General features: G+C 37.1%; 4 protein-coding genes across 4 annotated transcripts; 3 read left to right on the top strand and 1 right to left on the bottom strand.

Moving 5' to 3' along the window:
• Window positions 1-1,095: 1,095 nt before the first annotated feature.
• LOC126787761 (glutaredoxin-C9-like) lies at window positions 1,096-1,863 on the top strand. The gene has a single exon (XM_050513661.1). It carries the CDS (start codon window positions 1,181-1,183, stop codon window positions 1,613-1,615), a length of 435 nt encoding a protein of 144 aa, XP_050369618.1. The 5' UTR covers window positions 1,096-1,180; the 3' UTR covers window positions 1,616-1,863.
• A 5,517-nt stretch (window positions 1,864-7,380) lies between these two features.
• Window positions 7,381-9,152, top strand: LOC126787710 (thioredoxin-like protein YLS8). Its single transcript, XM_050513608.1, has 2 exons — window positions 7,381-7,650; window positions 8,627-9,152. The coding sequence occupies exons 1-2, from the start codon at window positions 7,531-7,533 to the stop codon at window positions 8,933-8,935; spliced, it is 429 nt and encodes a 142-aa protein (XP_050369565.1). The 5' UTR covers window positions 7,381-7,530; the 3' UTR covers window positions 8,936-9,152.
• A 693-nt stretch (window positions 9,153-9,845) lies between these two features.
• LOC126785711 (uncharacterized) lies at window positions 9,846-15,524 on the top strand. Its single transcript, XM_050511336.1, has 13 exons — window positions 9,846-10,255; window positions 10,671-10,832; window positions 10,968-11,177; window positions 11,356-11,466; window positions 11,700-11,801; window positions 11,899-12,084; window positions 12,294-12,383; window positions 12,470-12,604; window positions 12,722-12,844; window positions 12,915-13,000; window positions 13,101-13,713; window positions 13,868-13,945; window positions 14,136-15,524. Exons 1-13 carry the CDS (start codon window positions 9,971-9,973, stop codon window positions 15,177-15,179), a joined length of 3,225 nt encoding a protein of 1,074 aa, XP_050367293.1. The 5' UTR covers window positions 9,846-9,970; the 3' UTR covers window positions 15,180-15,524.
• A 1,356-nt stretch (window positions 15,525-16,880) lies between these two features.
• Window positions 16,881-19,063, bottom strand: LOC126788108 (NAC domain-containing protein 73-like). Its single transcript, XM_050514071.1, has 3 exons — window positions 18,702-19,063; window positions 18,417-18,606; window positions 16,881-17,718 (listed from the first exon to the last, which is right to left on the bottom strand). The coding sequence occupies exons 1-3, from the start codon at window positions 18,855-18,857 to the stop codon at window positions 17,057-17,059; spliced, it is 1,008 nt and encodes a 335-aa protein (XP_050370028.1). The 5' UTR covers window positions 18,858-19,063; the 3' UTR covers window positions 16,881-17,056.
• Window positions 19,064-20,741: the final 1,678 nt, after the last annotated feature.

Raw genomic sequence — 20,741 nt, 5'->3', positions numbered from 1 at the left:
ACAATTCACAAACCCTTTGGAAAATAAGAAAAAAAATTCAAACAACGGGAATGCATTTTTGCAAGCATTATCCATCGGAGCTCATCAAATTCTTCTTCTCCATATCATTCAAGTACTTCTTTTGTATCCGAATCAAACTCATAATCAAAAACTAAAAAAAAAAAACATAGCCGCTCAGGATCCGCCCAGCCGCCTAACAACGCCGTTTAGCCCAAAATCGCGGCGGCCAGGGATCTCCGGACGTAGAGGCGGCGATTTTTAGAACATTGGTTGAAGTTGAAGTAACGATCAATAAGTTGTCATATCCCAAGTTCCCAACTACAGTATATATAGAAGCTCCCTTTTCACTATCTATATAACCGCTATATATGAGTTAGGAATGGTAAACTAATCAAATAGAAACATAAAGTTTCCTGTACCAGTACCTAGATTACATACGATAATTTTTTATTATGGTCTTAGAAGAAGACACATTTTATTTAACATAAGAAAACTATTGGCATCAAACAGGAATTATCAGTGGTAGATCTTGCATTACCACACTCTTTCCGACCATGCCATCTTGTTATGGACCTATCGTTTTCCACAGCAGCTGACATGAGCTAAGGAGACTTAATCTCGCACCTAGTCTATCAGTATTAATCTAATAACTTATATCATTAATATTCATATTGAACAAAAAAATGAAGTTTTGATCAGAAAATAAAATTCTCTCAAAATATCTAATAATGATGATGATAAAGTCTAAGTCTTCAGTAAACATATAGTGTTTTGCTAGGATTTAGCGGATAGGAATGAGAGGATTATTAGATCGTAAAAACGTCACAAGTTAGCTAGGGTTTGCTTTCCGACGTCCCATCACCGGAGATGATTCCAAACACCGAAACCGGTAGGCATGGAGGGAGCGTGGGTCCAACGCGGCTTAGTCTACTAAGAAATGATGGAATATGTCGATTGTAGACGACGCGGCTGACGCAAACCCACGTCACCTACTCTGGCCAGTACGAACCTCAGTGCGCAACTGCCGTTGACGTTAGACTCTCCTCCCTTCTCTCTCTCCTCTCCGCGTTATAAAAGCCCCATTTGCGTAGGGCAATTCCTCCACCGCCTACCCCCCTCATCCTCCACTCTTTTCTCCTCTCGAATCAATCTTGATCGAAAGAATCATAACTTTGATATAATGCAAGCTATTCCATACGGATCATGGGCGTCTAGCGTCCACTTGTCGTCGACACGGGAAGACGTTTCAGTTTCTGCTCCGGTGTCGGCCGCCACGGTGGCAGCCACCGTGAAAAAGCTGGTGTCCGAGAATGCGGTTATAGTCGTAGGGAGGCGCGGCTGCTGCATGAGCCACGTGGTGAAGCGGCTGTTACTCGGCCACGGCGTGAATCCGACGGTTTTCGACGTGGACGAGGAAGACGATGCCGCTGTTGTTGTTGAACTACGTAAGATGATGACGATCGTCGGATACGAGAGTGTTATTGACAATTGGCCGCAGTTTCCGGTGGTTTTCGTCGGCGGGAAGTTTTTTGGTGGGTTGGAAAGGGTTATGGCGACGCATATCTCCGGCGAGCTAGTACCGGTGTTAAAAGAAGCTGGAGCTCTCTGGCTTTGACTTCATTGAATTAGTTACCATCTACGGAGTGGTTTATTTACGTTTTTGTTCTTCGATCTGGGTTGTCTGGATATTGTGGTAGCTGGATGTTGTTCCTTTTGGAGGATTAAATGAGAGATGGGAATGGAATTCCAGGATATGCAAGCAACGTTTAATTTGGTTTTCCTAACGTAACGTGTATATTCTTTTGGAAGTAATGCAGAGAGAGTTTTAATTCCAGATAATATTAGCATGTCATTTTCTTCTCGCATTTGTTCTTGAATTTGTATATATTTATTCCTTGGTTGGGTGGATGTGATTTGTTTAAAAATAATTGAGATGGAAATAAATTAGATGAGTGAGTGCGCGATGCTCGTGACAGATACTCTTGGCAACCTTGGTTGTTCCGAAGAGAATTGCTAGGGCATCATAAAATAGCATCAGATTTGGTACCACAATCATATTTGTCATGTTACATAAACTTGATACTTCATTAATTAAAATAATCATAAAATTTTATTTTTTAAACAAAAAGTCAATATTATCTTTATTTAATATTTATTCATTATAATTATTAAATTAAGAAATATTTTTGTTAAAAAAAAAGAAATATTTTCATGGACATGATTCACATACCTTATTTTGTAAATAGAAACTAACCTCTAAAGGATTTAGTTACTTTCTTACATTTATTCGAAAATTATTGTACAATATTTGTTTAAAAAATTACTTTACAAGTGATGAAAACAACATTATAATCTTATGACAATTTATTAGATTTTATAGGACGTGTAAGCTAACAAATTATTTTCATGGACATACTTTGGATACCATATCCTATTAGATAGTTTTTTTTATTATTAAAAATGACATTTAATTACTAACGTGACAAGGTTATTTAACATATCACATAGGATTGTGGCGCCAAATCTGGCGCTAAAACATTTTTCCTGTTGGAATTAGTTGTGAGAAATGATCAGTAGCGTTAGTAGCATCAGCCTACACAAAACGTGTGTAGAAAATATGTTTATTTTTATTTTTATTAACCGTAGATAATAGTTTTTGTAGAGAAGTTATATTTGGTACATAAATCTCTTATTTTGATCTTTTTAAATTATTTAATATGACTTTTACAACTATATCCTTCATATATTAAAATATATTTTTATTTAACTTATAGTTCATATTATTGATGCATTTTCACATCCATTTGAGTTGAAAAAGTGAATTTTAATTATAAGAGTATAGATATTTGTAAGATTTAGTTACTCTGGCACGATATTTCGTATGAGTTTCAACTTGTAGAATCTATATTTTGGCGATCAGTAATTGTATGAAAAATTGGTTTAATTCAAATTGAACAATGCACAAAAACCATCGGTATAAGTTTATGACATGTAATCTACCCATTTGTTGAGATTATAAAATTACAAGTAAATTAAGCCGATTGTTAGCTAGCTAGTGAGGTTCTAAAGTAGATATGTACAAGATCAAAGCTGTGTCATAACTTGTGATAAGCCATGATACCTTGTGAGTTGTTTGACTTGTAGTTAATTATATAGGTGCAAAACAACATCTATGAACATGATACTGGATCCACTTATATCAATAGACAATAGTTGTATCACTTGTATGACCCTAGCGAAGGCCAACCTGATCCACATACATATATGTACTCGAGTCTGTGTTTGTTGCCATTACAAGGCTAGCTGGTGTTGAGGATAATCACAATCTAATACAATTTGCTTCTCGACATCAGCATGATCACAGTTGATGCCGATTTAATCTTTGTTTAATGAGCATTCTGTTATGCACCCAACCTCAGAGAGCCCAACTTCACTTTTGTAGACGCATGTCTAGTATGTGATTTGTAGCAAAACAGTATCAAAGGGTCAAATGGTTTCTTTGGTCAAACACTCAAAAGTAATTTGTATTTTGCATTCTCGAAATGTATGTAGCTTCAGATTTCGGACTGGTTGTCGAGCTCCTCCATCACCGCCGACTTCTATGTTGTCAAGCTCGTCGGACTGTTCTTCAATCTCAATTACTCAATCCCATACCACAAACCCAAACTCTGCAGCCCCATTCTACGACATCCCCACCACCACCGCCACCTCTAAGCAGAGGTCAAAACTCAAAATCAAATGCAGAAGAAGAAGAGACCAGCCAAGATGAACAATTCAAAAGAAGGTGAAGATGTGTTTCCCGTCCTTGTTCTGAGTTTACCGGCGACGGTTGAAGTCGAATCCATAATCAAATTTAATCGTCTTGGTGAGCTCTACCTCGACGTATAATTCAGTTTAGTTTCGTTGAGATTTGAAGAAGTTAAGGATCTGGGATTTTGAAAAGAATAAGAAATTTTGGGATTTTAGAGTTCTAGGTTCAGTTCAAGATTACTGATTATGGTTTGGTCCGTCAATTGAGCATTGTGGGAATTCCAAAAGAAAGAAGAGTTGGAGAATTGAAGATGATTTGATGTTGATAGTAGGAACCATCCATTAGATTGATGGACCTAGATTGATTAGTTTGGATGTATTCATAGTGTATGGCAAAATTAGATTTTAGAATGTGCAGAGCTTTTTTTTTCGAACAGTTGACTGTTTGACGGGCATCACAGGAACCTACTAATATAAGCCTATCTTCATTTGACACGTAAAAAAAAGAGCTGGGCTCTCCGAGGTCGGGCTCATACCACATCAATATCCATACAAGCTTAAACAGTGCAGAGATGGGCAGGACTGACTCTAAGATTTCTCGGGCTCTAAGCGATGAGTAAAATTGGGGCCTCTTATTAAAAAAAATTGAAACAATAAATTTTTTGAAACAGCAAAACATAGAGATAAAACTTTCATTAATAATAAAATACTATAATGTTTGAAACAAAAATATAAAAGTTACAAATATCAGTATATTTTACTCAAAAATTGTTGTTGTTGCTTAAACCTTCTTTAGTGCCTCCCTCCTCTGAATCTTTTTTCTTTTTTTAACCCCAGAATGATACTTCCTGATTGGAGCCATATAGCACCCTGCAAAATATAACAAAATTGTTGTCATAATCTGATAAAACCATAGAAAACAGATAATAATGTTCAATTTGTATCATGAGCATGACCTCGCCACCATATTTTTCATTCCAAAAACTAGGAAGCTCATATAATATAAATTTATTGACGGTCAGAAAGCACAATATGGTATACAAAAGAAGAGATGCAATATGAATAACATGGAAAGACTACCATAACTAACAACTACACTTTGTAAACAAAGCAGCCAATTAAAACTAAGTTTCATCAAGCCAAGCACGCAATAATCTCCTGCAAATTCATTTTCCTTACAATCCATTTAATCATTTAGAGTTCTAGACATTTCTACATCCTATATGAATCAAAGATTGGCGAATTCTTTTCCATTCACCGGAAGATTGCTTCGGAAAAAAGCTAAATGAGCCAGAAATCCAAACACTGATGGAATCTATCAATCTAATATCCAAGCTCATATCTGTATCGAAAAGCACACATACATTTTCAACTTTACCAAATACCACAGATTCTCAATCTTTTTTCATACTTTCTCCAAACAAAAGCATATACAAAATTGAAAAGAATTGAAAGGGGAAACCAGTAACGTACCAGAGAGAGATTGGCTGAAGGGCCAGCGGTGTTGAGAATCTTCGAGAAGTCCCGGAGCTGTGACGGCAATGTTTTTATAGATGAGAGAATCAGAGAAAGAGAGGAAGAGAGAAAGTCAGAAAACTAAAAAGGATAGAAGAATGTGGCCTCCTTTCACGACCTAATTTTTTTTACTATGTGTATATGATTAATTTTGGGAGCCCTTAAAATTGGGGGCCCAAAGTTGGTGCTTTAGTGGCTTTAGCCCAAAGCCGGCCTTGGAGATGGGGCATGTCAAAGTGCATATGTCGGGTTCTTCCATGATTCTAAGTAGAGAAAACACTAAATATAACAGATAATAGATGAGGACTTCGTTCTTCAGTTAGGGAATAGAATGCTCTGCAACTTCCGGATCACCTAGAGGTTTCGTAAAATTCTTGTTTCTCTCTTGCGACGCGTCCATTGACGTTGCTGCCATACAAGAATTATGGCAGGTCAATCAGTGGCCTTGCGTAGTTGGTAGATGGTGGTGGACCGACAAAGGTTGGCGTTTTCAGGGTGTGGTTTAGGTTTGCAGAGGTCGCGTCTGTTGGTGATGCTTTGGTGTTGCCTTGAGGTGCAGGTCGGGTTTTCGGTGGTCTGAATTGGGTAGCAGAGGCAGCAATGTCATACTTGGATTAAGAAAGGTCCTTTTTAGTTTCGGGTCCAATTTAACATCTCGGTGCTAGATTTAATCATGAAAGGAGGGTGCTTCTCTGTAAAATCAAGGGCGGTGCTTCTTGGCGGTAGTAGGGTGTTGATGATGGTTGCCGATATTCATGGTCCGAGGCCGGCGACATCTCTGTGGTGCTCGGAGATTGCAAGCTTCTGGCGATTATGTGGAGAGTCTCGGCTTGTTTGGGTCGGGGTTTGGGTCAACCTATGTGGGCTTGGGTTTTTTTTGTCCAAGTCTGTTTTATTTTCTTTTTTGGTTTTAGGTTTTTAAGTGTTTTTTTGTCCCTCCTCCTTGAGATATGGTTTAGGATTTGGTTGTGTTGTTGGGTGCACATGTTTATGGTGCATGTAATTTCCAAATACTATTATAATAACCGGTTATTATGGGTGTTAATGTAATGGGAGTATTGTCTCTGCAAATATGCTGGAGGTTTTGGTATGTGATGCTATTGAAGTATTTTCTTCTTGAGATTGACGGCGAGTATGTATCGGCTACTTCTAGAATTGTTTTGTTTGGTTTGAAATTGGGCTTTCTTGACTCATGTTTTATACTTATGCGATAGTCCTAAGATTACTAGTGTAGGTTGGACGGAGTGTGGGGAATCTAGTTCCTCCACAAATTGTTCTTTTCATTGTAATTTTATTCTAGTGAAATATATATATATTTTTCTAAAAATAAAATAAAAATAACGCACACACAACCAGATAGACATGCTAGCTACTTTGATTTTACATACACATGTCTTTTACCTAATATTTAGATACTCTTGGTTGAGGGTTAGCTCAAATATGTGATGACATTATAGAATATTATTGTAAGCCTTGTATATCCCAAATGTGTCATAGCCTGTCATTACCTTCATAAGCCAATTTGAATCTTTCCTATTCTATAACTTCATAAGCCAAATGTTTACACTGATGGTAGTTAATAATGATGAAAGAGTTCTATAGTACTAGCACTCACTATTTTTTTTTCATTCATTTTTTTTCAGAAAATATGGAAATAGTGGGGATATGGAAGTAATATGCAGTAACTCCTACCTATTATTATTATTATTATTATTATTATTATTATTATTATTTATATATTTTAATTATCGTCATATCATTCATATATTAAAAACTTATTTCAATTAACTTATAGTCTATGGTTATTTATGTATTTTCACGTGTGTTTTGTTGATAAAATTTGTTTGAGTTATTAATAGTATAAATAATGTCATATTGATAATAAAATAGTTGAAGTTGTGATTTCAGAAGTCAAAAAGATGATTTTATACATCATATATATCATTGATGAAGTTTAACAATATAATCCCAACTTCAGACCAAAAAAAAAACAAATCCCAACTTGACCATTCTTGGATCTGGAGTTTGAGAAGCATGTACGATCTGTAAACAGAGATTACAGAGTTGTAGACTCCTTCATCTCCGATTGGGCGACAGCCCAAATATTTTGAATGGGGGCATATTGGGCTTCAAAACCCATAACGGAGATGATCCAGTAGCCGAATTGTAGAGCATTTGCCTTATAAAAGCTGATTCCAATCCATACAGAAAGAGAAGTTGGGAATTTGGAGAAAGAGTAAAGAAGGTAAAGAAGGTGATCGAACGATGTCGTATTTACTGCCGCATCTTCACTCCGGCTGGGCCGTCGATCAGGCTATTCTCGCCGAGGAGGAGCGTCTGGTCGTCATCCGATTCGGCCACGATTGGGATGAGACCTGTATGCAGGTTTGAGCTTCGAACCCTAGTTCTTGTTCTTCTTGTTTATTTACGACTGAAATCTGATTCATGTGGTTACAAACTTACAATTGAGCTCTATATTCTTTAGCAAAGCAATAATTTTTATCGGTTTCTTTCTGATTAGAAAATTAGGGTTTAATCCGATATCTGAATTAGGGATTTTACTAGGATGGATTCTATGCATATAATAGTTTGATTGTGGGTTGCGATATATTAGGAGGGAATTGGTAGGTGGTAATTTTGGCAACCCAGTAGCTAAGGTTAAGTTTTGTGGAAAATAAAGAGGCTCTAAGTAATTTGATGAAGTTGATAGGTCTTGGGAGAAAATGATATAAGAACCAAATTGATATACATGGCTCAGGATCGCATTTGTTGTTTTTGTTCTTCCTATTAATTTATAGGATCAGATGGAAATGGGATAATCGCGGTTTTGGAATTCAGTTTTAGCGAGGACTAGAGCTAAAGAATCATTGTTACTCTGCGACTGTTGAGGCGCTTGGTTTTCAGCAGTAGCTGTGAAACATGCTTCTTATTCGCTTATTGTAAATTGTAGAGGGCCTTGAACAGTATAATTAAGCACTTAGCAGAACTAAGTGAAATATACTCCCTTATTCACTGTGTTAGCTAAGTCTGTCAGTTGGATAAAGTCTCCTGTTTGCTGTGTTGCAGCTCCTATAGCTACGCTACGTTTATGCATAACTGTGTTAATCGAATGTTGGTTGGTCTCTATAAATCGTTAGGCTCAGATTCTGTCTGTAGAAATATTGTTACTCTAGTACACCAAGAACATCAAGCCTAGTGTTAACTCTGTGTAGGTTTTCTGGGCCCAAGTTCACTGTGATCTCTTACCTTTTGTGTTTTGTGAAGTATCTAGAATATATCATCTAACTGCTGATTCTATGTTGTATTTAGTCTGGGTTAGAATGCAGGCTAATATGTGGAATTTTCTCGTCTTATATACCAGATGGATGAAGTGCTAGCAAATGTTGCAGAGACTCTGAAGAACTTTGCTGTGATTTACCTTGTGGACATCTCTGAGGTTCCCGATTTCAACACCATGTACGAGTTGTATGACCCTTCCACAGTCATGTTCTTCTTCAGAAACAAGCACATTATGATTGATCTTGGCACTGGGAACAACAACAAGATCAACTGGGCTCTCAAGGACAAGCAGGAGTTCATTGACGTTGTGGAGACTGTGTACCGTGGCGCAAGGAAGGGACGTGGTTTGGTGATTGCTCCTAAGGATTACTCTACGAAGTACCGCTACTAAATTGAAGCCCTGCACTTCATTTTAGACCTCGCAAGACAAATATTGAAAAACCTTATGCAAAGGGCTAATTATTTCCTCTAGATTGTGGATGTATTGGACTGGGAAAAACCAGGTGTGAATGTGTAATAGCCTAAACCAGGCAAAATTATCTAAGTGCGGCACTAGTTTTAAGTTTTAACACTTTCTGAATGTTGGTATTGGCATGCTAGTTCTATTATCAGCACTCTTGTATATGCTGGGATCTGATGTTCATTCGGGTGTAGTTGTGCAGTGTGCACAATGATTGATCATTTGACAACTATACACCTATGGTGATATACCGCCAAAGCTGAAAGCGCCTTCATGATAGGGTGTCGGCTATTGCTCGGGTGTCCGATCATCTGATTAAGATCCATTTGGCTTCTTTGTTGAGGATACATTTGCTCAATTTCTTGCCTAGTTATTCTTGCTTGAGTTTGTGTACCGAGGCTCTTAAATTAGAGCTCAAATGAAATATACACAAACTCGCATTTTTTTTTTGTGGAAATGAAACTCGCATTTCTTCAAGTTTGGATATCATCATGGTCTACCTATTTAAGCTCACTTGAATATTGCACTTTGCTAATGTGGCAAATCATGGTCGGTCAATAAAACAGATACAAGAATCAGATTTAACATTTAGTGGACTTCATGTAAATATACAAATTAAAATTCGAGACTTCGAAATCCTTCTGAAAAGGACCTTAAAAATTAAAATAAGAAAGCAATAGATTTTTTATTTATTTATAAAATAGCTTTATAACCACGCTGTGAACAGTCACAATTACAGGAAACCCCTTCGCATAAATCAAACCGACCCGACGACTCTACAAACCCACCAGACCCACAATCGTCATTTCCCACCCTCCGGCTTCTCCCTTTCTCTGGGTAAAAAGCTCAAAAACCTCGACCCCCTTTCCCTCCCCCAATTTTAAACCCTCCCTCTTTTCCTCTTTGCCCTATCAAACCAAAAATCGCAGAGAATCCCAAATCGAATTGCAACAAAAACAGCCCGAGATGTTCGGAATGTTCAGGCGCGGCGGCGCCGCCTCCGAGGCCTCGCCGGAATCTTCCTCCTCACTCTCGTCTTCGTCCTCGCAATCACCCTCTCCCTCGCCGACCCAGCCATCGCGGCCGGTCACCGGGCCGGCGAGGCCGATTCGGCTCGTCTACGCCGACGAGAAAGGACGCTTCCGGATGGATCCGGAAGCCGTGGCGGTGTTGCAGCTGGTGAAGGAGCCCATCGGCGTCGTCTCGGTGTGCGGCCGCGCTCGCCAGGGCAAGAGCTACATTCTCAACCAGGTTAGATCTTCGTTTTGATTAGAATTAGTCAAAGTTTCATGCTTTTTGGACCTGATATTCTTCAGGTGAAATTCTAGGGTTTGTGATTTTAGGTAGGTTAGGTTTAGCATTTGCCCTAATTTTTATGATAATTGAAGTGATTGAGTGTATGAGGTGTAGGCATTCTATAGGTGTTGTGGAATTTCGGAACTAATTAGTTGAATTAAGCTTAGGAAGCTAGTTTAGAATTATTGCAACCTGGCTAATGGTACAGTTATTCAGCTTTTCACTACTCAATGTCGAAAATTTGAGTCTTTTTATATAGAAAGGTTACTTCTGTGTTGAAAGTGTACGATCGGTGTGTAATTGATGTTTGCTTCCCTCATTGTTTAATGTGTAAGCGATGTAAAATGATGTTGAGATTCCTGTGTTGCAGATTCTTGGAAGGAGTAGTGGTTTTCAAGTAGCGTCAACTCATCGCCCGTGTACTAAAGGACTATGGATGTGGAGTGCGCCCTTAAAGAGAACTGCCCTAGACGGAACTGAATACAATCTGTTATTGTTGGATACTGAAGGAATAGATGCTTATGATCAGACGGTGAGTTCTCATTCCTTTTACTTGCTAAGATATCTGTCTCTATTCATTTTATAGATATTTCTTGTTCCTTATCATTGCATTTTTTTTTTGGTAACGTAAGCTAATTTCAATTGTGGAACTTATTTAATCTTACAGGGACAGTACAGCACACAAATATTTTCCTTGGCTGTACTCTTATCAAGCATGTTCATTTACAATCAGATTGGTGGTATAGATGAAGCTGCACTTGATCGTCTCGCTCTGGTCACTCAAATGACTAAACATATCCGTGTTAAAGCCTCTGGAGGAAGAACCACAGCTTCTGATCTTGGGCAGTTCGCCCCAACTTTTGTTTGGCTTTTAAGGGTAATTTGTTTTGAATTATATGGTTCTTTCCTCTGCAACATGGTTTTAATACTGCTATTCTCACCACTGCCGTTCTCCTGTCATAGTAGTTTTGGTTTTGTTATTGCTTTATTAATGATTAATAGGATATGTACTATAGCAGTCTGACCTGTTTTAATCCCCGGTGTTTTGGTTCCAGGACTTCTATCTCGATTTAGTAGAGGATGGTAGAAAGATAACACCCCGTGAGTATCTAGAGATTGCTCTGAGGCCTTTTGAAGGAAAAAGAGATGTAGCTGCCCAAAACGAGGTATTTTTTTTAAATGTCTTAGTTCTGAGAAGGTTATCATTGCATCATAATGACTTTGTATCTTCACATAGCCGCCATCTAAATGCTTTGTTGAATCTCATCGGGTAGTGGACATACATGATACATGTCTTCATATTTATGACGTTATTGTCACATGTAGCACTTCTTTTATGATATCTTTTTCTATGACTTGACGAGGAGGCATTTTTCTAACAAACAAATGTTTGATATAGATACGGGACTCCATTAGAGCTCTATTTCCAAACAGAGATTGCTTCACGCTTGTGCGGCCTGTGGACAAGGAGGAGGAGCTCCGGAGACTTGATCAAATTCAGGTCAGTAATTCACTACTATCTTCAAATTCAAATTCAGATCAATTTTTTCATTCTCTCTGTATTCACTCTATGCTGAACTCGAAGAATTTGTATGCAGTTGAGCAAATTAAGGCCTGAATTTATAGCAGGGCTAGATGCTTTGACAAGGTTTGTTTTTGAACGAACAAGGCCCAAACAAGTCGGGGCTACTATAATGACAGGACCAGTTCTAGTTGGTATTCTCGAGTCCTATCTTGATGCTCTAAATAAGGGTGCGGTGCCTACCATCTCCTCTTCATGGCAGGTTTGTGTTTATGAGTACAGTGTTTGCTTCGGTGACTGCATTTTCTAAATTTCAGAGGACATCCGGTTATCAGTTTTATATGCATTTAGTGCTGATCTGGTAAATGAATGAAGAAGACGGTTTAAATCTGGGAACAGGTTAACAGATATGACATAAACCTTATGAGTGATCACTATTTCATTCTTACTTTGCTTATTTTCAACTTGCAGAGTGTTGAAGAAGCAGAGTGCAGAAGGGCATATGATTCTGCTGTTAATGCTTATAGGTCTGCTTTTGACTGTTCAAAGTTGCCTGAAGAAGTAAGTTATGTAATTTTTCTGCTTTTCTTCTCATTTCCGCTTAATTGTGTGGATGATTTCAATCAGCTCTTATCAATATGTTGCAGGCTGCACTGAGAGAAGCTCATGAAGAGGCAGTCCAAAAATCACTGGCCGCTTTTAATGAATGTGCTGTAGGGGTTGGTCCAACTAGGAAAAAGTATGAAGGGAACCTCCACAAGCAGCTCAAAAAGGAATTTGAGGTATGTTACTGGATAATACAAATTTAGTCTTAATAGGCTTTGGCCTCAAGGAGCTTACAGTTTTTTTTCCCCCTTTTCATTACAAATGTTGTTGATTTTGAATCGGCTACTATACAGGATTATAAGAAGAATGCATATATGGAGGCAGAGTTGCATTGTTTAAATGCTATACAAAGTATGGAAGGGAAGCTTAGAAGAGCTTGCCATGCTAGTGATGCTACTATTGATAATGTTTTAAAGGTAAGGCGTGTCCTCAATCAGTTGCCTCATGTATGGTCTTGAAATGTGCATATGACATTTTTTCTTCTAGGTTCTTGGTGACCTTATATCCGTGTATGAGAAGGCTGGTCGGGGTCCTCTAAAATGGCAGCAACTGGCTGTCTTTCTAAGAAAGAGGTCTGTATTCCTTTACTGCATTTTTTTGTAACTTTGTTGAAGTTATTTGCCTGCTTTTGTTGTTGACCATTTACCTGTTTTCTATATCCAAATTTTACAGTTTGGAAGGCCCGGTTCTTGATCTCATTGTGAGGCAAATCAACAAAGCCGAATCTGAAAACGGTACCTTGAGGTTAAGATGCCGTGCCATGGAAGGTGAGCTGGGTTTACTGAAAAAGCAGGTAGAGGCAAGCCAGCAGTCGAAGGCAGAGTATGTCAAACGCTATGAGGACGCTGTCAATGACCAGAACAAGCTTCGAGAAGAATACAATATCCGAATCAACAATTTGCAGGGAAATAGTACCTCTCTACAAGATAAGTGTGCTAGCTTGCGTAAGAGTTTAGATTCTGCAAAAGCAGAAGCAGGCGAGTGGCAAAGAAGATATGAGCAGGTTCTCTCCAAGCAGAAGGCTGAGGAGGGTCAAGCTTATTCTGAAATTGCGGTTCTCAAGTCTCGATGCAGTGCTGGTGAAGCAAGGTTGGCTGCTGCAAAGGAACAAGCTCAGTCTGCCCAAGAAGAGGCAGATGACTGGAAACGCAAGTACGATATTGCTTTTCGAGAGGCAAAAGCTGCTCTGGAGAAGGCAGCAATTATCCAGGAACGCTCCAGCAAGGAAACACAAAGGAGAGAAGATGCTTTGAGGGAAGAATTCTCAATTGGTTTGGCTGAGAAGGTGATCTCTCTCTCTCTCTCTCTCTCTCTCTCTCTCTCTCACACACACACACACACAGATTGCACATACATACATAATTCACCCCATTTCTGTGGTTTCTTATATATACTTACAAACAGGGTTTTGATTTGTTTTTATGTTGGTGAAATTGAAGGAGGAAGAAATAAAAGAGAAGACAGCAAAAATTGAACATGCTGAGCAGTGCTTAACGACTCTGAAAATGGAACTTAAGGTAAAATTTAAGCTTGACAACATTCTGTTAAAACCTCTCTCTATCTCTCTCTTCACGTCTAGATTATTCTATTATCTATGGTTTAATTTCACAACCACCTGTGTACTTGAGCCTTTCAGGTCTGATTTTCTTGACAGTAACTTTAATTGTGCATGGTGTCTTTCTCAATGCTGGGACATATTGTTTGCAGGCTGCCAAGTCCAAAATGGAAAATTATGATGCTGAAATATCATCAGGGAAGCTTGAAATCAAGGAGTTGAGTAAAAAATTAGAAGCTGCAAATGACAAGGCCAATTCCTTTGAAAGAGAAAAGAAGATACTGGAACAGGAGAAGATCCATCTGAAGCAGACTTATGAATCTGAGATCAAAAGATTGGATGAAGTCCAAGAAAGGTGTAAAGTTGCTGAAAAAGAGGCCACACGAGCAACAGATATTGCTGATAGAGCGAGAGCTCAAGCAGACATAGCTCAAAAGGAAAAGGGTGAGATGCAGAGGCTGGCAATAGAAAGGTTGGCTCAAATTGAGAGGGCTGAGAGGCAAATTGAGAGTCTACAGAGGGAGAAAAGAGACTTGGAAGTTGATTTGGATGAAGTCCGTGCATCATCGAGGGGAGCTCATCATAAAATTTCTCTACTGGAGGCAAGAGTTGAAGAAAGGGAGAAAGAGATAGAATCGTTATTGGAGTCAAACAATGAGCAGAGAACCAGCACAGTTCAAGTTCTTCAAGGTCTTTTGGACAGTGAACGTGCAGCACATGCAGATGCAAATAATAGAGCAGAAGCCCTATCTCACCAGCTACAATCTGCACAAGCAAAACTCGATAAACTTCAGCAAGAATTGACCTCCGTTCGCCTGAATGAAACAGCATTGGATAGTAAGCTTAGGACTGCTTCACATGGGAAGCGTTCAAGGGTAGATGATTATGACATGGATGTGGATTCTGTTCAAGACGGGGAATTGAGTGATCGGATTGTAAGAGTAAATAAGAGGTCGAGGAGTACCACCAGCCCTCTGAAGCATGCACAAACGGAAGACGGAGGTTCAGTATTTAGAGGAGATGAGGATGGCCGTAGTCAGCAAACCAACACAGAGGACTACACAAAGTTCACAGTCCAGAAACTAAAGCAAGAGCTTACGAAGCATAATTTTGGTGCTGAACTGCTTCAGCTAAGGAACCCCAACAAAAAGGAGATCCTCGCACTCTATGAGAAGTGTGTTCTTCAAAAGTCGTGAACTTATAGAGCGGATGTACAAAAAGTTATGACAGTAACTCCGTAGGCAGAGTCTAGTACTTTGTCTTTATTTTCGTAGTTTATGTTATCATGTCTGAAAGCCGGTGTGGGTATGTATTTTAATGTTGCTCAGTCTGGTCAGTTTCTATTTTTTTTTAGGTCGGTTTCAGTCTGGTCGATTGCGGGATTTATCTCTGTAAGTGTGGGTGTGCTTCCTGTAGAACAGTAGAAGTAATTTGAGCGGTCAGTATCAGTAATTGCCACTCCAAGTTTGGTGAATTTGTGATTTCTTGTTTCCTATCATTGACGTAATATATTGAAGCAGGGGCTTCAATTGGGATTATCTTTTCTAAGAGTAATTAATTTGGATATTACCTCATCCTTTGAGTTTCACCAGTTAAGCTTATATTGCCAATCAGTTTCTTAGAGTATTTTCAATAGCTCTTCTAAAACCCAAATAATCTCTATCATGGAGGAAAAACATTAATTTTTAGCTCGAACAGTTTCTCTAAATCGTCTTTTATAATAGAAAAAGTGGGAAAAAATAGAAATAAAATCTCTAAATTTGTAGGATTTTCAAAATTTATATAATTTTGAAAACAATCTTTAAACTTTATTTCTTACAAAAACATTTTACTCTCCATTCCAAAAAATAACCAAAAAAAGAAAGAAATGATTTATTACTCATTCTCTGGTCTTGGTATAAATCATGACATTATAAAATTCAATTTGATTTTCATTTAAATATACACATTTGTATTTTTATTTTATACAATAGAATAAATAAGCTATTGGAGTTTAAGATTTTTTTTTATTTTGAGATTTAGTGTTTTTATCTTCTATAATGGAGGATTTTAAGAAGAACTGTTAGAGATACTCTTATAACTTTTTGGACTTTTCAACCCTGGGGTGGGAGCATTATAAGAGAAGTCTATAACAAGGAAGTGATGGAACATTATAAGACGTACGATTACATGAAACACCAATGTATTACAACTAAAAATGTAGAAAAGTAATCATATGTAACCAACGCTCATAAACACAAAGCAGAAGGACTAGACAAAGTCACAAAACAATCCACAAAATTCAACCTGTTAAGATGCATACATATAATTCCATATTTTTGTTTCTCATAAGAAAGTTATCTTTGGAATACTACAATAAAACCTCTATAAATAAATAATGTCAGAACCGAATGAAATTATTACTTTAGCAGAATTATTATATTATCGATAAATGAATAATTTGTTCATTTATTGATAAATTAATAAATTATTATTTTATAGTAAGTTTTGTTGTTACTTAGCCGAATAATGATAATCGTTTAGTTTGACAATTACGTCTACTTTTAGTTAGGATTTTATATTTATTCACTTTTTCAATTTGGTATAATTTCATGCGTAAAAGTAATTTTAAAATGGTAAGTTTAAATAATTACTTTTCTTAATTTGTATGAATTTTATTTACTAATTCTTTGAAATATTTGATCAATTATTAATCATTTTAACTAATTTTTAAAATTTTATTAAATTAATTATTGCTTTATATATATTCGATGAGACTTAAAGAGATTTCAAAAAAAAATTATCTTATGCATTTAGCGAGGTTTATAATAATATACACCGGTTCCGAGTCGGGACCAGAAAAAATTATTATTTAATCGAGGTTATTAAAATATCAAACATTCATTTATCTAGCTTCATCTATCAACAAATCAATAACCAAAACGATATTATTGTCAAATCAAAACAGAAGAGTAATGGCATGCGAAAAGAAGGTATAATGTCACTGCTGCCCTAAACTAGCTAAAGCTACCTCAATATGAATTCTTTCCATATATCCATGGTCATGATATTGACCCACGACTATATTTTCCTCTCAAATAGTTTTCCTTTGCTTGCTTGTGTCTGAAGTAATATTGTATCGAAACAACGAAGACCCGTCACCTTGAAGAACCATGTTAGGAATTAGTTGAGCTGGGATTTCTTTATTCTGGCCTGCTTGAATCAGTTGAGGATGATCATAATTCATAAAAGGAGCAGGATGATTATGATTGTAATACTCCATAACACCAGCCTTCTTTGGAGGAAGAGGAAGAGAATTGCCATCTTGCCCACTTCGAATATTGAGATGACCTTTATGATGATGACTATCCAATGGATTCAACAATGGAGGATCATCATCTCTGATGCTTGGAGTTCCAGTACCACATTGCCTAGGTTGTGTTTGATAAAAGACCTTAGATAACACTAGCTCTCCATCTTTCTCTTCTTCATTGATCCCCAGGTGGTACTGGTGCATCACCCAATTTGTCTTCTCAGGCTTCCTTTGCCTGCCGTAGTTGGTGTAGAGGACCAAAATCTTTTTGAAACCCTTAATTAGTCCATTAGCTAGGACTGGCCTTGTCTTGCCTGTTTTGTGCCATCTTGTCTCGCTTCCGTCTTCTTCGGTGTGAACCTTCCTTCGCTTCCTGGTTCCGGTGGTGTAGGCCTTTGAGGGTCGGTGAAAGAAGTGGCGGATCTGTCCTTCTTTGTTCACTCCTGCATATTTGATTATAATTAATTATAAGACGAAGAAACAGTGTAACTGGTACCAAAATACAAACCTGCAAGAAAGGGAAGTGTACGTCTACTTCTGTACCAATAGATGATATGTATTGTTAATAAAAGCCTATAATTAGCAGTCTTACTACATATTTTAATAGGGTGATTCAAGATTAGAACTTGACCTTATCAAATATCATGAAATCCATGCCATTTAGCTAATTGGTAGTTTTTCATATGGTTGCGTTTGCATGTATATTTATAGCAAGCTTATTGCTAATCTTGATATTTCTTTTCTTAAAAGAAAAAAGGAAAAATTATCTCATGTTTTTTCAAGTAAAACTCGTGCTAGTTAGATGTTATCATCAATGAGACATCTAGAAATAGATACATAAATACCAAGATGTAAAATATGAAATTGCAAGTTTGGGATATGTAAAGAGCACAAATTAAGAAGTAAAAAACATTTGTGAATTCAAGTTTACCCAAATCATGATCAATATAAACAAAATTCAAGCATATATTGAACCATCTTTGAGCTAGATTAAAATGTGATGTTATAATTTTCTCCACTGCAATTTTACTTCTATAGCAGCACTACTAAATCGAAGTTCATATAACCAATAGTACATGTAAATTTATACCAGAAATCAAAACAAAAAGTTGATAAGAACGAAATTAATGTAAAAACCCACCTGGTAGCTTTTCTGGGTGGGTAGAGCAAATCCCATTCTCACCATCAAGCGTTGGTATGAATTCATCAATGAGTGGATGATGCTTTCTGGTATCAGTGAACACTTTCGATTCCAAATGTTGAAGAATTTCCTGGTCCGTCGGATCAAATTTCACTCCTGCTGGTAGTCCCGGCAAATCATGAATTCCAGCCTTCAATTAATAACAAAAATATTCAAATAAATAAAACAAATCAAAATAAAAAACCGAAATTACGAAAAACAATCTCAAACTAACAGTACGTATACCTGGTCTCGAATATCGATAGGGTGGCCACAAGAGGGGCATGCTACTTCATTGTTCTTAGTAGTATTCTTAGATTGACGAGGATAAGTTGCAGAGGAGGGAGTAATTGACTGCACTGCCCTCTCTTCTTCCTCATCTTCATCTGCATGCCATGTCATACTGCTGATCTGATCCTTTTCTATGCTGCTTGATTTTTTCTGAGGCCGCTCATACCAGACCCCAAACTTGTTCCTCGCTATTTCTTCCACTTTTTCTCGCTATATAATTTTTTTCAAATTCGATCTCAGAGGCCTTCTTAAGCAATCAAACCAGTCGCTTTTCAGACACGTTTACCTTAATCAGACAGCTTCACATCACAGGTTTAATTTCAAATCCAAATCTTCAAAGAGAGGAGAAGAAGAAGAAGAAGAGCCAGGGAGCTAAGCTCAGTTTATAAATCTATATAAAAGAAAAAAACTAAGAGAGATTCTATAAATAGTCTAGGTTGCTTGCAGGGCAAGTTTGGTTTGTCTGAGTATACACGCTCGGATTAAAGAAGCGGTGTGCTGGTTTAATTTCTTATTGGCCAGGCAGTTTTTATTTCTTTTTTTCCACGTACTACTCAAACAACGGTTTCGGTTCAAAAAAAAAAAATACTCAAAATTACTACACAATAATTTAGTTTATAAATAACTCACTACTTAATTTAATAAATCAAATAAGGACCAAATGATGGCAAATTTCCACCTGTCATAATATATTTTACTTTTTTACCCCTCTTTAACCCATAGTGTTTACTACTATCAATGTAGATGTTATCTGTTACTGCCGATTATAAAAATTAACTGTTATTGTCGACTATAAAAACTAACTGCTACTGTCGAGTTAGAAACTAGTTGCTAGTGTCGACTTGGAAGACACCTGCTACTGTCGACTTGGAAGGTACATGCTACTGTCGACTTGGAAAGTACATGCTACTGTCAACTATAAATCTAGCTGCTACTGTCGACTGAGAAATTAACTGCTACTGTAGTTTTTGGTGAGCAAAATTCAAAATTTCTCAAAACATATGCAATATGATACTCAAATGAAAGCCCATGACATAAGGAATAACTTTATATATTGGCTCACCTCCAAATTGCCGGTGGTTTGGCCGGAAAACTTAAATTTGCCGGAAATAAAAAATGATGAGAGAGAAATTCGTTAGATCTAAAAGTGACATTTGGTAATTTTCACAAAAATAAGAGTATTTTGAATATTTTTATATTAATTAATTAATCAGTTTTTTTTACTTATTCTTTAGGCTTGAGCTTGTGTCTTAATTTGTATAAGAAATATGAAAAGTGAGTTTTTAGTTAATTCAAATGTAGTCTAGTACTACTAAGTAATTTTCTTAAAAAAAACAAGGGTTTAACTTGTTGGAAAGAACATCCAAAAACCCCAATTATTTCTAAAAAAAAAAAGTTAGAGTGGAGAGGGGGCAACAGATGGTGATTCTCTTGGAGACGTTTTACCTCTTTGGAGGTTTTAGCTGCTGTGTCAACCTAGAGTGTACCTAAAGATATCGTATGGTGCACAAGTTTTATAAGACACATACGTACGAACCAACATTTTTTGCATGTTTAGGGGGATGGTTGTTTAATACCATACAATATACCAACCTTTGTTGTATATTCCCATTTTCTCTCTTTTCCTTCACGTAGACTTCTAATCCCAAGCAAGGAATCACTGTCTTTCTCTTTCTCACCATCAGAAAATATTTATGGAATCAAAGAAGAATCATATTTTTCTGGAGATGAAGGTGGTTGGAGATTTCGATAAAATGCCCTATGTCTACTCCTTAATTTTGAATTAACAATATTATTGAGTCTTTTCCTTTTCTTTTGAATCGACGGACAAAAACATATAGCGTAATCCCCAATTAAATCCATTGCATGAGTCAAGAAACAAAACAAGTTATATACAGCATAATCCATTGCATTGCATGAGCTATCAATCTTGTTAATTGGTTTGCCTATGAATTATAAATCGTTTTCGACGTATCGACAAGAAATTATTATGCG

Source organism: Argentina anserina, chromosome 3 (genome assembly GCF_933775445.1).
Source record: "Argentina anserina chromosome 3, drPotAnse1.1, whole genome shotgun sequence".
In the NCBI taxonomy this organism is placed as follows: Eukaryota; Viridiplantae; Streptophyta; class Magnoliopsida; order Rosales; family Rosaceae; genus Argentina; species Argentina anserina.
This window is presented reverse-complemented; position numbering and strand designations above follow the sequence as displayed.

Coding starts and splice junctions, on each gene's coding strand:
- LOC126787710 (XM_050513608.1), top strand. CDS start 7,531: ATGTCGTATTTACTGCCGCATCTTCACTCCGGCTGGGCCGTCGATCAG. Junction 7,651..8,626: donor GGGATGAGACCTGTATGCAG/GTTTGAGCTTCG, acceptor CTTATATACCAG/ATGGATGAAGTGCTAGCAAA.
- LOC126788108 (XM_050514071.1), bottom strand. CDS start 18,857: ATGACATGGCATGCAGATGAAGATGAGGAAGAAGAGAGGGCAGTGCAG. Junction 18,607..18,701: donor CTATCGATATTCGAGACCAG/GTATACGTACTG, acceptor TATTAATTGAAG/GCTGGAATTCATGATTTGCC. Junction 17,719..18,416: donor CCACCCAGAAAAGCTACCAG/GTGGGTTTTTAC, acceptor TCAAATATGCAG/GAGTGAACAAAGAAGGACAG.
- LOC126785711 (XM_050511336.1), top strand. CDS start 9,971: ATGTTCGGAATGTTCAGGCGCGGCGGCGCCGCCTCCGAGGCCTCGCCG. Junction 10,256..10,670: donor AGAGCTACATTCTCAACCAG/GTTAGATCTTCG, acceptor CCTGTGTTGCAG/ATTCTTGGAAGGAGTAGTGG. Junction 13,001..13,100: donor GCTGTCTTTCTAAGAAAGAG/GTCTGTATTCCT, acceptor CAAATTTTACAG/TTTGGAAGGCCCGGTTCTTG.
- LOC126787761 (XM_050513661.1), top strand. CDS start 1,181: ATGCAAGCTATTCCATACGGATCATGGGCGTCTAGCGTCCACTTGTCG.